Source organism: Cicer arietinum, chromosome 1, assembly GCF_000331145.2.
Source record: "Cicer arietinum cultivar CDC Frontier isolate Library 1 chromosome 1, Cicar.CDCFrontier_v2.0, whole genome shotgun sequence".
Taxonomy (NCBI): Eukaryota; Viridiplantae; Streptophyta; class Magnoliopsida; order Fabales; family Fabaceae; genus Cicer; species Cicer arietinum.
This window is the reverse complement of record NC_021160.2, coordinates 34,129,461-34,145,856: the sequence shown is the minus strand read 5'-3', so window position 1 is coordinate 34,145,856 and position 16,396 is coordinate 34,129,461. Positions and strand designations below refer to the sequence as shown.

Sequence of the window (16,396 nt, the reverse complement as noted above, 5' to 3'; positions counted from 1 at the left end):
TTATATAATATATTTTCTCTATAAAGAGAGAAAAAATATATATATATATATATATATATATATATATATATATATATATATATATATATGAAATGGTTAGAGAACGATCTAGTTGTTTAATTGTTAAGTTATTTGATAGACTTGTCAGGCTAGGAGTATAGCTTGTGCGCCGGTCACGACATTTAGTTTTCGGGTCGTGACAATTTTGCATGAAAACCCATACAATGCGGCACTACCAAAAGATTTCTCCAATCAATTCAATCATAAACCTTACAGATATCTATTTTTAATGTTGCATCCCCTTTGTTACCACGGGTTTTTTTACATTTTAAGTAATGAAATTTCTGATTCAACCATCATATTATCAAGTATAGATCAATCTACCACAAAGTCAAATTGTTCAAGAGGGACACGCTTGTATAAAACTTTTTGCAATTTGTTAGCAAATACTATAGTAAGAATTTTCTAAATCACGTTACATAAAGAAATTGGCCTAAGGTCCTTCATAGACATAGGACATCACACTTACGTATAAGAACAATATTAGTATCCCCATGAACTACGAATAGATAATTAGAAATAATAAATTTAGTTAGAGTTAGTTAGTTTGTTAAGTCTTTATTAACTATATTTTTATATTATAGATAATAAAGTTAGTTAAAGATAGTTAAAGGTAGTTAATTAGAGGTAGTTAGTAATAATTAGTTAGTTGAGTATCTACTAGCTTTATATACAGAGCATTTCATATTTTTCTGGTATCTTTTATTCATCAATATAAAATATTTTAAAGAATTTTTCTCAAGTTTATTTTTAATGAGATGAATCTTCAACTCTTAGATCCTGTGATTCTAACGTAGATCCATCCTGCAACCATCTTCTACACGCTTGAATGATATCAATTCCACATAAGGACCAAAAACGTTTCTAAAAAGTCGAGTTTAAAGCATCTGGTCCTAATACTTCGTCATAGTGCATTTGAAAGGCTGCAGTTTTGAACTCATCGTCCTTAAAAGGAGAAGTTAGCATTTGATTGTCGACATCAGTGAGGCCCGGTTGAATAACATCCACAACCGGTCTCTATTGAATAGGAGACGCATCAAAGAGAGTGGAGAAATAGTGATGGCTAAACTTGCACAAACATACGTCATTGTCAACCAAAGTATGATCATTGCGATGAAGCTGCTGAATCCGATTATGTTTTTGTTATGTGATGTTGTTGTCGCATGGAAGAACTTAGAGTTCATATCACCGCGGTGCATCCAAAAAACTTAGGCATGTTGCTTCCAAAATGAATCTTCTTGAGCTAGCAAAAATGATAGGTGTTGCTTGAGGCTAAAATCACTTCTTTGAGGCTAAACTTGAAGTGTTATGACATTGAAAAGGCATGTCACATTATTATTCATGGACTCTACGCTAGAGGTTAGAAGTCAATTTAAATGTGAACAACTATTAATAAATCCTACAATAAACCAACTTTAGAAATGTAAAGAGGCAACCCAAATGTATTAGTCTCGTTTATGTGTGAAAAGTGATTATCAAGCTGCCACTTAAAGTGCCACCGATCAATTTCCATTAAGTTTTATACAAGGAACCCAACCATGTACTAATTGCATAATGTGAATGCCACTTTTTCAGGGACAAATACGTAGATCAATGTGTTATTTCTCATGTGGGGAGGAAGGGTGCACTTCAAAGTTTATTCAAAATTTAATCTAACCAATGTACTTAGACTTTATTTATTTTTAGTCCCACTTATAAAGGGAGGGCATACTTCTAATGTTTTGGATGTCTCAAGGCTCAAGGCAATTGAAGATTCACACTTTGTATAAAAGAGAAAGAAAAAAAAAAGTTGTACGAGCGTGACTTCTATTCCACGGGACTGACAAAGGTATATGATATGAGCCGGATCTCCAAAGGTGGTGTATATGAAAACATTGCAACGTGGAAATTACTAGAAGATCGAGGTGAAGTGAAAGCTAATTGAAATAGTGTGTACCTTACGCTTGAGGACATTACTAGATGCGTGAATCTCACTATGAATTGCAGATCAACGCCTGATCGTGATCATGTGGTCGTTGATTCTCAGATAAATATTATGCTTTTGATGTTGGGTCTTCAGTGAGGAAGTCCAATTGATATAGGCTTTGGCCTATTCAAGAATAGTGTATAAATTTTGGGTTTTGTTTTCATTTGATCAAAATGATGAGCTAAAAGATTACCATATTAGCTAGATAAATAATCTTCCGTAAAATAAATTATCACTTTCTTAATTTAAAGAACGTAAGAAAAACTTCTTAGATAATTTTCCAAACTTGTAAGAAACCATGACAGATAATTAAACTTTCCCTGGTGTTCTTGCAGGAAGATGGGCCACGGAACCTTTCTCGTTCAAATAATGACAAGATTAAGAAACATGTTTTTAAACATACATAAGATACTAAATTTAGCTCACCAATGTTACAAATCATGTTGAGCAAAACTAGCAACAGAGCTGCTATCATTGCCATCTTAATCTCCCTGATCCTCTATTCATCATCTATAGTTGCCTATAGCAGATTGCTGAACAGACTCTACCTTCCATCATCACTGACAGGCCCTGAGTCCCTAGCATTTGATTCCATTGGTGGAGGGCCTTACACTGGTGTTTCTGATGGAAGAATTCTAAAATATGATGGACCAAATTCTTGTTTTCTTGAATTCGCTCACATTTCACCAGATAGGTATGTGTCCTCTAAACTATAATGTGTAAAAATTGTCTATTATTATATAATTTATAATAAAAGAGTTTATAATTTATAATAGAAGAGTTTAGTCCCCACAATTTGTTGAATTATGATTCAAGTTTCAGCTAAGAGAAATGTCCACATTTATTGTTCAGCTTCACCGGTCATGTATGTATCATCTAAACTAATGCGTAACAGTTGTCTATTATATAATTTATAGTAGAAGAATATAGACTCCACAATGTGTTGAATTAAAATTCCAATATCTGTCGAGAGAGATGTACAAATTTAATGATAACAACCAACATTTTTCATTTCAAAAAAACTCTTATACAAGGAGATATACATATTCATTTCAAAATGTGATATATATATATATATATATATTTCCTTTGATGTAACTAAAGATTGTTTAGGTTAAACTATGCTATTGTTAGTACAGGGACAAAACAATGTGTGATGGAATTTCTGACTTCTCAGAACTCCAAGAAACATGTGGGAGGCCTATGGGGTTGAGTTTCAATTACAAGACAGGGGAATTATATATAGCCGATGCATATTATGGGCTTGTGAAGGTTCCTTATGATGGAGGTACTGCAACACAACTTGTTGCTAATAATGAACAAGGCAACCCTTTTGGGTTTCTTGCTGGTTTGGATGTAGACCCCCAAACTGGAATCGTTTATTTCACGGAAGCCAGCTCTGCTTACAAGATCAGGTAATCCATATTTCTATCTCAGGATTTTTTTTCATACTTTTTTTGCATTTCTAGCTGGTGGTGATGTTAGAGGTGGGAAATGGACAATGATTGAGTTTGTAAACGTTGTATATTGTTGTATCTCATTTGGCATGGTCTCAATCTTCAGGAATGGAGTGTCATTATGACCTTAAAGTTTGCATAAATAAACTTTTCTTTAAACAACAAACAATTCATTGAGAATTAAAAAGCAATACAATGTGGAATCTGATAATAAAATTGGAGACTACCCGCAAACGAAACTGATCTCACAAACTTGGGGAAAGTTACCATTGAAATGAATTATAAGGTTGTAGCTGATCTGCATAAATAACTTTTAGACCCTGTAATATTCTTTTTCCAGTTAGAAACATAAAACTTTCAGTTTAATATCTTGAAAATAGAATCATTTGTTTTTGGTGCTATTGTTTGGATTTTAGTCGTGTGATCTGATCTGTGTTGAATTAGTTCTTGTAATATATATAGAATTTAATTATTTAAGTCACTAGAACATGACATTCACTTTATTTTACTGAAAATAATTCAATGCAACATGATAATAAATCAAAAACAACAATCTCCAAAAGAAATGTTTATATCCTTTGGCTACACATTATTTGCAATGACTAAAAGCAAAAAAGTTGTATACTGAAGGAATTAATAGATTCCTTAGGCCTTTACCAAAGAAAAACATGGACTATGTTTCATGGTCAATTCTTAAACATACACTTTATATACACAACTTATTCAAAGTTCAACATAAATCACAAAGATGATGATGAAAACAAAAGAGAAAAGATAATAAAGTCCTTACTGAAGTCATTTTAATGCTATGTTGCATTTTTATTTGATGGTAATCTGTCCAGACAAGAATTGTTCATAGTAGAAAATGTTCTATCTAATCTTGGGCTCTTGGCCAATAAGAATTGTGACCTAAAATTTGCAGGGATCTCCATAAGTTGCTAAATGGCACGCAGGATTATTCTGGAAGACTATTCAGATATGATCCAACAACCAACGAAACAACATTGTTGCTCAGTGATCTAGCTGTTGCAGCAGGGGTAGCAGTAAGCAACAATGGTTCATTTGTCCTTGTTAGTGAGTACATGGCAAACAGAATCAAGAGATTCTGGCTTAAAGGACCTAATGCATATACTTCAGATATATTCTTGCGGCTTCCAGGAAGACCAGATAACATCAAAAGAAACTCGGCGAACGAGTTTTGGGTGGCTGTGAACTATCCTTTTGGTTCGCCGCCACCACCGATACCTCCTGTTTTGCCTCTAGGACTTAGAGTAAATGAACAAGGTTTAATTATACAGGCTGTGCCTCTTGTTGAGGAGTTTAGCACTGAATCAGTCAGTGAAGTTCAAGAATCTGAGGGAAAACTCTATGCTACGTCGTTGCATGAATCCTATGCTAACATTCTCACACTCTAGTTTTTCCCTCACTGCTGCTGTGTGTATGGTAATAAAAGTATATAAGGGTATAAAATAAATAAAGAATTTATTGATCCATGTATGATACTATGATAGAGAACTAGAAAACCTCATTGATCTTCTAATCATTTGCAGCACTATTTTGTCGAAGATCGAGTCCAAGATATATATTGTGCAACTCGGGGAGGTTAGGCAGATAAAATAAATCCATTACAAACTCCCTGCCCTCACCTGAATTCTACTTCCTTACATTCTGCATAAACTCAACCTCATTCAGATGAAAATGTAAAGAAATCATTTTAGAATATCAAAACCACATCATATGATTACATGCTAAGCTAATGGAGCAAAGATATAGTTAATTGCCGCCCTCCTAGCTACTCTGTTGTATCTAAACCTACATAGCAGCAATACTTTAGATTAAAAGCGTGTCTAGTGTCAGAAATGTGTCGATGTCAGTCATGGACGCAATTCCAACACATTGAATTTTTTAAATTATTACCAGTGTTGATGTGTCACAGTTAGTGTAGTGTCTGGCGTTGTCTATTGTATTTCATAGATTTACACATTTTTTATTGGACATTTAAATATGGAAAATCATGGGTTGTGAGAGTAATCTTACAGAACAAAGATCAATTCCTTCTATGGAGTAAATTATATGAATTTGATGGCCATATTGCTGGTACACTCCCCAAAATAGTTATATATCACTATCATTTCATGAAGACATTCATAAATAAGTGTTGCTTTAGGCTTCTTTAAAAGATCTTGCCCCTCATTATTGAACTAGTTTTTATCGCATGACATGCAGTGCATATCAAGAACAGAAGAAGAAAAGAAATATTTTCATATAAGCAATAGCTATTTTCATATAGTCAAAAGATAAAATGTGATCAAACTATTTTCATATAAGCAATAGCTATTTTCATAAGATTTTGGTGTAGAGCTTATCAAAATTAGCTGAAAACAGCTTATGGACATATCATAAAATTATTTTCATAAGCTATATCAAACACTTTGATAAGTGCTTATGCAATTAGATATGACATGTACCAAAGCGGTCTCTACAAACACTCCCAAACACAGTAGGACTCTTAATCTACTTGCAATATGTTTACAACCTTTCAAATATTACCATTTCAATTAATAGTGGTAAAGTATCTATTTCCTTCACAGTATTCATAGTAAGGTAATTACTTATCAGCAATCAAATATAACCTAGTTTAACAACATTAACTTAACAAATTTCATAGATCTATACCTTAGTACGATATAAAAAGTATTTAATGTATGATGGATTCGCTTGATGGAGGCTAAGAAGCCTTCTTTTCATCTTTTAAGATTTGAGAGGAAAAAATCGTTAGAGAAATGAGATTTTAAAGAAGAGCAGTGTAAAGATGGCGAGAAAAAGTGTTGCGAGGATTAGGCCTCTGATGAATAAAGGCATAGCTCAGAATCAGAGGCACAGATACTCGCTACAATTTTAATGGCCCCATAGCAGAAGGAGTATCGCATAATTTGATGAATAGGAAAAACTTCAACCCTAAAACTAAAACTGACGGGAGAGGTAAGTAAGGTAAGGACTGCGGAGAGTATAAACATGGATACATTTTTTTATTTGAATTTAAAATAGTTATGTTTAAGGGCATAAGAAGTAAACCAATTATTTAATTTTGAAGATCTAAATCAAACTAATTTAATTTTAAATCAAAGCAAACCTATTAAGTCCAATATTTATTAGTTTGGTTACACATTTAAAATCGATCATTTGAAATCCGAATTAAATTATTATATTTTATTAATATATATTTTATTTCAACTAATTATTTATCTTGAAAAAAATATGTTTCATTTATGTAGTTTGCTAAATTATATATTTTTTTTTATAGTAGTTTATATCGTTATTTTATTAACCGTATAAAAAGTCTATAATATTAGAATAAAAGTTAATTTATTTTAGAGTTTTTAAAATATCATATTAATTTTTTTTTTATCATTTTAGTTTAGGTCGGATTTCATGAATAAAAATTATCAAAATCAGACGAAATCAAACCAATTAATTTTTGTTGGTTTGGATTTATTTTCTCTCAAAAGTCGAAGAAAATTGACTCATTACCCCAACTAAGTAAGTAGGTTTAATACATCCACTCAATAATTGTTGTATAAAGTGACAAACTATAAGAGTGACCACGTGTAAGATTGATATGAAATTTTTTATTTTTTATTATTATAATTAATCTACACAAAATTCTCCTACCCACTATGTATAATTAATGTAATAAGTAATTAATGTAACATGTCATTCACATACAACCATGAACTCAACCAACCACATGCTTACGATGGAAAAATATAACTCATTCAAGCATACATTTGCCTCGAAAGTAAAAATATTAAGTAAATATTTTCATTAATTCTCAATATCTTGAGTCCATCAAACTCAACCATATGTATTATAATAGTTTAAATATGAAATTTAATATAATTTATTCTTAACGACTAAAAAAATCAAGAGTCCACATTGAATATTATTCACTTTCTTATTCTCTAATCCTTAAGTATAATTAAATACGATGGTTATAATGCATGATGAAACTTAATAGTAGCCTCAACCATTATACTACCTTCCAAACAATAATTTATGTTTAATCCTCATGAACTATTCTATTGCCTTGAAATCATATGCCTCACTACCACCAAAACTTTAAAGGTTAATCGTTATTATCAAAATCACTTATTAATTCCACATAACTTGTTAATGCATATGTCACCCAAAACTTTAAATGTTACTCACTATTACGAAAACATTTTTGCTTCTCACACCCCTAATTTTTTTTAAATACCCAAAATACTTTTCCCTCTATATTCACTTAATCCCATCATTTCTATCTTCATCATCTTCATCTTCATTAACCTAACATCTTCAATCATTTTCATATATTCCATCTTCAATAATCTTGAACCATCTTCACATCGTAGTTAAAGCGAGTCAACTAGGTATGTATGTTGTTGTGTTTTTTAGTTTCAATTTTTTTTTCAAAATCTGGGTTTTATACGTGAACTCAGTTCACGTACATTTACGTTAATTGAATTCACGTACCTATAAACTTAAAAAAAATCCAGATGTTATGTGATTTAGGTTTACGTAGACATACGTGATTTAATATTGCGTATATCAATGGAGTTTATGAATTCACATAAGATACGTGAAATGAGTTAACTTATGTGTACATGAACTCACTTCACATATCATTTACATAAATTCAATTCAAGTAAACGTACATGAACTAAGTTCACATACAAGTCATATTATTGAAACATATGAGCCTTACGTGAACTGAATTCACGTACGTTTACTTGAATTCAATTCACGTAGATGATACGTGAAGTGAGTTCACGTATACGTATGTTAAATCGTTTCACGTAATACTCAAAATTGTGATTTTTTTTTTTTGGGTTTAGGAGTTAGGGTTTTTTATGTTATAGTTATGTTATTTTTTAGATGCAGTTAAATAGATCAAGGGAGAGACAACAGTGACGAAATGTATGAAGGTTTGGAACCTGATTTTGAGGAAATGTATTATGATTTGGATTCTGATTTTGAAGAAATGTATGATGATTTGAAACCTAATTTTGACGCTATGAATGATAAAGTTTAACCTATTATGATTGATTTGACTGATGTGTTTATCATCGGTATGTGTTTGATACACAAGATGATTTATTAAAATGGGCTAGAAATATTGGAAGGGAAAATGGTATTGTCGTTGTAATTTTTAGATCTGAAACTTCAATAGCACAACCAAGAACAAAGAAAAAATTAATTATTGGTTGTGAAAGAAACGGTAAATATAAACCTTGGAAGAATCTTAATCTTATGAGGAGTACTTGGACTAGAAAATATGAATATCCATTTAGATTGAGAGGAACACGATCAAGTGTTGGTGAGGGATGGCATCTGCATGTAATATGTGGTCTCCAAAACCACGAATTGGCCAAAAAAACTGACTGACCATACTTGGTGATATGACGAAGAACTTGGTAAAACCATAAAACATTTTAATGACACTGAGGGATCATAATGTTGAAAGTTTGACGACAATAAAAACAAGTTTACAATGCATGTCAAACATATCGTTCATCACTTAGAGGTAATAGAACAAAAATGCAACATCTTTTAACATTGATGGAATGCGACAAATACGTCTATCGATATAGGAAGGTAGAGGGTTCAGATGAGTTGAGGGACATATTTTGGGTCCATCCAGACGTTGTTACTCTTGTAAATAATTTTCAAATAGTACTGATTATGGATAGCACATACAAGACCTATAGGTATCGAATGCCATTACTTGAGATTATTGGTGTTACATCTACTAAAATAACATTTTGTGTGGGCACTACAAATTTTGAAAGAACAGATTACAAGTGAAGTTGAAGTCATCGTTACTGATAGAGACATTGCTTTGATGAACGCAGTTGAATATGTTTTTCCTAAAGCAATGAATTTATTATGCTTGTTTCATATATGCAAGAATGTCAAAGCCAAGTGCAAGATGAATGTGTTTCCAAAAAATAAGCAGGTGCAAATAATGGAGGCATGGGAGGCTCTTATTTACAGTTATGGTGAGGCTCAATACTACATGAAGTTGTCTATCTTTGAAGGAATTTGTAGTACCTGTTCTATTTTTTATGATTATGTACACGAGCAGTGGTTAATTCCTCACAAGGAAAAGTTTGTTGAGACGTGGACAAATAGAGTTATGCACTTTGGGAACATCACAACACAAAGGGTTGAGTCGGCGCATTGGAGTTTGAAAAGGATATTACAAGATAGCATTGGTGATATATGCAATGTTTGGGAAACCATTAGTAGCATGATTGTATTACAACACAATGAGATAATAGCATCATTTGAAAAGAACATCATCCAAAAGGTGCATCGACATAGTAACAAATTATACACCAATTTTTGTGGTGTTGTATCCAAAAATGCAATAGATCTCGTTGCGACAGAGTATGATGGCGTGAAGTATGTAGGTATTGATCAGAATGAGTGTCGTTGCACGATTAGGACAACACATGGTCTACCTTGTGCATGTGAAATAGCCAAGTATAGTATGATCCCACATTCCATTCCATTAGACGTTATTCATGTTTGGTGGAGTAAATTAACTTTCCATGTCAATGTATCGAGTAAACCTTCAAAGTTATCTGTGAAATATGAAATAGATGTGATAGTGAAAAAGTTTGAAGAACTTGATGTACCTGGCAAAATTTCACTTAAAGGTAAATTATGAGAGATCGCGTATTCATCCACTACATCGATGTGTCCACCTGTTGTCAAGGTTAAAACAAAAGGTGCATAAAAAAAAAGGCAAAAGTAAGGTATCAAAAAGAGATACATTAACCAAGCATGATCCATCTTGGTGGGAGTATGTGGATGCAAGTGTTCGATGCAGTGGCACAAATGCATGTAGCACTATAACAACCAGTAAAGTACAAAAGCTCGCACCTCGACCATCAGTTCAAAAGCTCACACCTCGACCATCAGTTAGCAAAGTTCAACAACCAACAGTTCTCCTCTTCAAAGATTGGTTGCCAGTTGAAATTCATAAGTTCATAGATAACATTATTGATGTCGGCGATGATGGTGATTGTGGATATCGTGCAGTTGCAGGTTTACTTGGAATGGGTGAGAACTGTTGGGCATTCATCCGTCAACAGTGTGTAGTAGAGCTTCAAGAGTTCATGTCTCATTACAACATAATATTTGGTGGAGAAAATTTTGTTCGGTAACTTATACACAATGTGTATGTTGAGCAAGTTGCAACTATGGATAATTGGATGACACTTCCATAAATATGATATGTGATTGCTTCGAAATTTAACTTGGTTTTTGTCGCATTATCACTTAACCAATCGCAAACATTTTTTCCACTTCGAAGTCCACCGCCAACATTTATGCTAGATCATCGTATGATTGTTATTGCATTTGTTAAGAACTGTCATTTCGTGCAGGTATTAATTGTCATATAATTGTTATAATTATTATTGATAATTGTTATAATTATTATTGATTTATAATTGATAATTGATTTATAATTGTTATTAATTTTAACAGGTTTACTTAAAGTCAGATTCCCCTTTACCACCATCAAGTAATTCGTCGAAAAAATATTGCAATGAAGAAGCACGGCAATGAGAATTTATTTACAATGGTCGCATGCAACATTGGTTGCAGATATTTCGAAAAACTATAAATGAAGTTATTATAAATTGGATTATTGATATTTAATATTGTACGAATTCAAATATAATGAAGTTATTTAGCTTTTGTTCATATTTAATACTGTCGAAATCCAAAATAGATATCCAAAATACATATCCACATTCATATTAAACAAATTTAACTAATGCCTAAGTCTTTTTATGTCTCATACGATATGGTACTACATTGGTCCAATCTCTACCACCACCCATCTGAGATCGCAACACCAAAATTAATTCGTTAACGAGTGTCATGCCATCAGGTAATACCAGCTATCGACCAAGAAGCACTTCTGCAATTTGTATTGCTCGGCTCTACATTAAAAAATACATTAATTAATTAATTTAGTTAAAAAAATTATATGACTAGTTAATTTAATTATTTCATAAATTAAATTTAAATTAATTTACCGTTGTTTGAACTGGAGCATGATCATCATCGACAAGTTCTGCAACCGAATGAGCTACATGGACTGGTTCTCTACAAATGATATATGGATGAAAAATTCGACGAAACCATTTCAAGTATTTATTCTCGCAGTCTGCATGTCTCTGTACAATTGCTGCAACATCAACTACATGCACAACATATTGCGTAAACATGATGTTCATTTCCTCTGGTGTGGTCGTCTGACCTACTATCTCCAAAGGTGAACTAGGGATTGTTTGGACATGTCCATATTGACGCAATACCCTATCTGACAGGTGAGCATACATCTTGGGACCCCAGCGTATTCACCCTCTGAATAATGAAACAACATCAAATAGTCGTTTCTGTCTATGCTCTCTGTATGGTGTCCAACATATGTCATCAATATCAATCTTGTCAAGTGTTTTCCTAAATGAAAGAACCAAACCCTTATCCCACTTTGGCTTCCATCTAAGTGCTCTAGGATAATCCTCAACATAAATTTGAGAGAGTATACAACAATTTGCACATAATGTTGGAAAATGCTCACACACCCACGCCTGCATATATATAATAAGATATTCATAAATCAGTAAAGCAACCCAGAATAACAGTAAACAAACCAGGCTAGTAAATCTCCAGATCTATCCAGGAAATCAAGAAAAAAATCAGACAATAAACCAGTAAACCATCCCAGCAAATCAAGAAAAAACCAAACCAGGAAAGCAAGCGCAGATACATGTAATAGTGTCAAATACCCTGATACCGTTCTAGTCTGATGCATGCTCGCTTCTCGAAGATTGTCATATAGGTATGCAAACGCAACAGCACCCCATGCATATCCCCCACATGAGTTGAGGTCTCTGAAGCATTCAACGTAGGCAACGCTCATTGTGAAGGCACTCTTGTTGTTGAATAAGGTGCGACCGACCAAAAATAAAAGAAATATCCTCGCAACCATCTGTCAACGTTGATCAGCACATCGCTGATGGTATACGTGAAGCAACCAACTATACCGAAAAGTGGTTGTCCGCGTCATCCTTGTTAAATATATTAACGCTGAAGAATGCACCAGTGATGGGTATATACAGCAGCAAGGAGACATCATACAAAGTAATGATCATCTCCCCAATGGGAAGATGAAAGCTATTGGTGTCGCGATGCCACCTCTCGACAAAGGCAGAAATGATCCATTTTTCGATCATCTCGTAGCTGCATTTTAGCAACTTATATAACCTGGAGCTTTTAACAAGTTCCTCAACCTCTTCATTTTCAATAACAGCTTCTTTTAATTTTTTACTGTTGCTAAAAACCCTTAATTCTCCCCGATCTTGAAATAAATTAACCAAACAAATACAAGTCAAAACACATTAAGCAACTATTAAAAATTTAATTTGATTCAGAAAATTACCACGCCGTCCCATAGCCGTGTTGCAACATGATCTCCATATGTCCTTAAGACAGACACGTCAACCGGACCACCAAGATATCTGTCATCTGCTTCCTCTTGTTGGGCCTCTTCCGCTTGACCTCTTCTGATTGGGCCTCTTTCGGTTGCGCCTCTTTTGCTTGTTGCTTCTGTAATCTTCGTTGTTCACGCTAAGCATGGTGAGCCCGTGCAGAAGCAGTTGGTCTAACACGATGACCGTCATCACTCAAATTCCCCTCGTCGATTATAACACAACATGCTCTCAGTAAACATTATGCGCACCATTTCTGCATAACCAAATCATAATCAATATCAAAACAACATAACAATATAACCATTTATGCAAGCCCAGAAACCTAACATACGTGAACTCTATAAAGCCTATGTGAACTCCCTAAACTAACCCCTACATGATCTGAGTTCACGGACGTGAACTCCCTAAACCTACGTCATTTAAGATCACGGACGTGAACTCCTTATTCCTACGTGATCTAAGTTCACGAACGTAATCTCCTTAAACTAAACCCTACATCAAATGAGTTCACATACGTGAACTCAGTGTCATCAAACCCAGAAAACACGAACACTAACACAAGCGATAAACATTCAAAAACAACCATTGATAAACATTCAAAAACAGAAAACACGAACACCGTTGATAAATATTCAACACCATTGATAAGGATTTTCTTACTTGATTGAAGATGATTGAATTGATGAAGGTGTTGAAGATGATGAAGGTGTTGAAAATGATTGAAGAATGTTGAAGAAGGAAAGTATGAAGATGATTGAATGTTAGGTTAATGAAGACAATGAAGAAGGAAATTATGAACATGAATGGGGTTAAGTGAATATAAAGGGAAGGACATTTTGGATTTAAAAAAAAAATTGATGGGTGTGGAAAGCAAAAGTGTTACGAAAATCACTATCAATTCAACATAAGTCATCAATGCATAAGCCTCGAAAACATGCATATGTCGCCTAAGACTTTAAATACTACTCATTATTACTAAAATGACTTCATCAATTTCACATAAGTCATCAAATAAACCTCAAAAATATGCATTTGCTGCCCAAGACTTTTAATACTACTCACAATTACCAAAACCACTTCATGAATTCCACATAAACCATCAATGCATATGCCTCGAAAATATGCATATGACATCCAAGACTTTAAAAATTACTCATTATTACCAAAATCACTTCATCAATTTCACATAAGTCATCAAATATATATATATATATCTTGAAATCACGAATTTATCGTCTATGACTTTAAATACTATTCTCTTTTACCAAAACTACTTCATCAATTATTCATAAGTCATCAATGCATATGTCTCGAAAATATGTATCTGCTGCCCAAGACTTTAAATAATATTCATTGTTACAAACATCACTTAATCAATTTCACATAAACCATAAATTTATATATCTACAAAATATTCATATGTCACTCAAGACTTTTAATGTTACTCACTATTACTAAAATCACTTCATTAACTCCATATAAGTCATCAATGCATATGTCTTCAAAACATGCATATGTTTTATTTGGTTATAGTGAGTAACATTAAAAGTTTTAAGCGACATATAAATGTATTTTAGGCATATAAATTGATGGCTTATGTGAAATTAATGAAGGGATTATGGTAATAGTGAATAAAACTTTAAGTAATTATTCTCATTGATTCCCAATATCTTGAGTCCATCAAACTCAACCCTATGTATTCTAATAGTTTAAATATGACATTTAATATAATTTATTCTCAATGACTAACATAAATCAATAGTCCGCATTTAATATCATCCAATTCTTTATTCTCTAATCTTTAAGTATAATTAAATACAGTGGTTATAATGTGTGGTGAAACTTAATAGTTGCCTTAATAATTATGCTACTTTCAAAGCAATAATTTTTGTTTAATCCTCATGAACTATTCTATTGCCTTGAAATCATGTGTCTTGCTACCACCAGAACTTTAAATGTAACTCGATATTACCAGTTCAACATAAGTCAACAATGCATATGCCTTAAAAATATGCATATGTCGCCTAAGACTTTAAATGCTACTCACTATTACTAAAACCACTTCATAAATTCCATATAAGCCATCAATGCATATGCCTCAAAAATATGTGTATGGCATTCAAGACTTTAAATGTTACTCATTATTACTAAAATCACTTCATCAATTTCACATAAGTCATCCATGTATATATATATATATATATATATATATATATATATATTGAAATCATGATCTCACATAACACACATATATATATATATATATATATATATATATATATATATATTGAAATCATGCATTTGTCGTCCACGATTTTAAATACTATTCTCTTTTACCAAAACTACTTCATCAATTTCTCATAATTCATCAATGCATATGTCTCAAAAATATGCATCTGCTGCCCAAAACTTTAAATGATATTCACTATTACAAGCATACTTCATCAATTTCACATAAACCATTAGTTTATATGTCTCAAAAACATGCATATGTTGCTCAAGATTTTTAATGCGACTCACTATTACCAAAATCACTTTATAAACTCCATATAAGTCATCAATGCATATGTCTTGAAAACATGCATTTGTTTCCCAAGACTTTAAATGTTATTCACTGTTACCAAAATCACTTCATCAATTTTACATAAACCATCAATTTATATGCCTCAAAAATATTCATATGTCACTTAAGACTTGTAATGTTATTCACTATTACCAAAACCACTTCATAAGTTTCATATAAGTCATCAATGCAAATGTCTCGAAAACATGCATATGCTTCCCAAGACTTTAAAATGTTATTGACTGTTACCATAATCCCTTCATCAATTCCACATAAACCAACAATTTATATGCCTCAAAAACATTTATATGCCGCTTAAGACTTTTAATGTTACTCACCATAACCAAAACCACTTCATCGATTCCACATAAGTCATCAATGCATATGCTTCGAAAAGATGCATTAGTCGTCAAAGACTTTAAATGCTATTCATTATTACAAAAATCACTTCATCAGTTTCACATAAACCTTCAATAAACCTTCAGTTTCACATAATTTCAGGGGAGTAGTAATATAAGACCCATAATTTTAAAGTATACTTTATGTATTTTTGTGTATTTTGGATTTTGGCTCGGAGGCTTTTTAGCCAAAGTTAATAATATTTTGGAGTTTATATGATCAAAAAGATATTTTGATGCCGTTTAGAATTACTCGTCGATAAATAAATTAAATTAACTGCGGTGAATCTTTTACGAAGAATTTAATGCGTTATGGGTGAAATGGTAATTTAATAAATATCTAGTTATTTTGAGATATTTGTTAGAAGTTATTAATATATATATATATATATATA

The 16,396-nt window shown here is 32.5% G+C and overlaps 2 protein-coding genes and 1 long non-coding RNA gene across 4 annotated transcripts; 2 read left to right on the top strand and 1 right to left on the bottom strand.

Moving 5' to 3' along the window:
* Positions 1-751: 751 nt before the first annotated feature.
* LOC101497334 (protein STRICTOSIDINE SYNTHASE-LIKE 11-like) lies at positions 752-5,416 on the top strand. Of its 2 annotated transcripts, XM_073367956.1 has the most exons (4): positions 752-1,964; positions 2,362-2,720; positions 3,166-3,441; positions 4,406-5,416. In XM_073367956.1, exons 2-4 carry the CDS (start codon positions 2,455-2,457, stop codon positions 4,896-4,898), a joined length of 1,035 nt encoding a protein of 344 aa, XP_073224057.1. In that variant the 5' UTR covers positions 752-1,964; positions 2,362-2,454; the 3' UTR covers positions 4,899-5,416. The 2 variants fall into 2 exon arrangements, with proteins under 2 accessions (XP_073224057.1, XP_004488398.2); XM_004488341.4 differs by having other exon boundaries at positions 752-2,720.
* Positions 4,690-6,479, bottom strand: LOC140920170 (uncharacterized). The gene is made up of 2 exons (XR_012162808.1): positions 6,160-6,479; positions 4,690-5,151 (listed from the first exon to the last, which is right to left on the bottom strand). It is a non-coding gene; the product is annotated as an uncharacterized lncRNA (long non-coding RNA).
* A 1,961-nt stretch (positions 6,480-8,440) lies between these two features.
* Positions 8,441-10,697, top strand: LOC140918883 (uncharacterized). The gene is made up of 3 exons (XM_073363750.1): positions 8,441-8,551; positions 9,320-10,187; positions 10,276-10,697. Exons 1-3 carry the CDS (start codon positions 8,441-8,443, stop codon positions 10,695-10,697), a joined length of 1,401 nt encoding a protein of 466 aa, XP_073219851.1.
* The last annotated feature ends 5,699 nt before the right edge of the window (positions 10,698-16,396 follow it).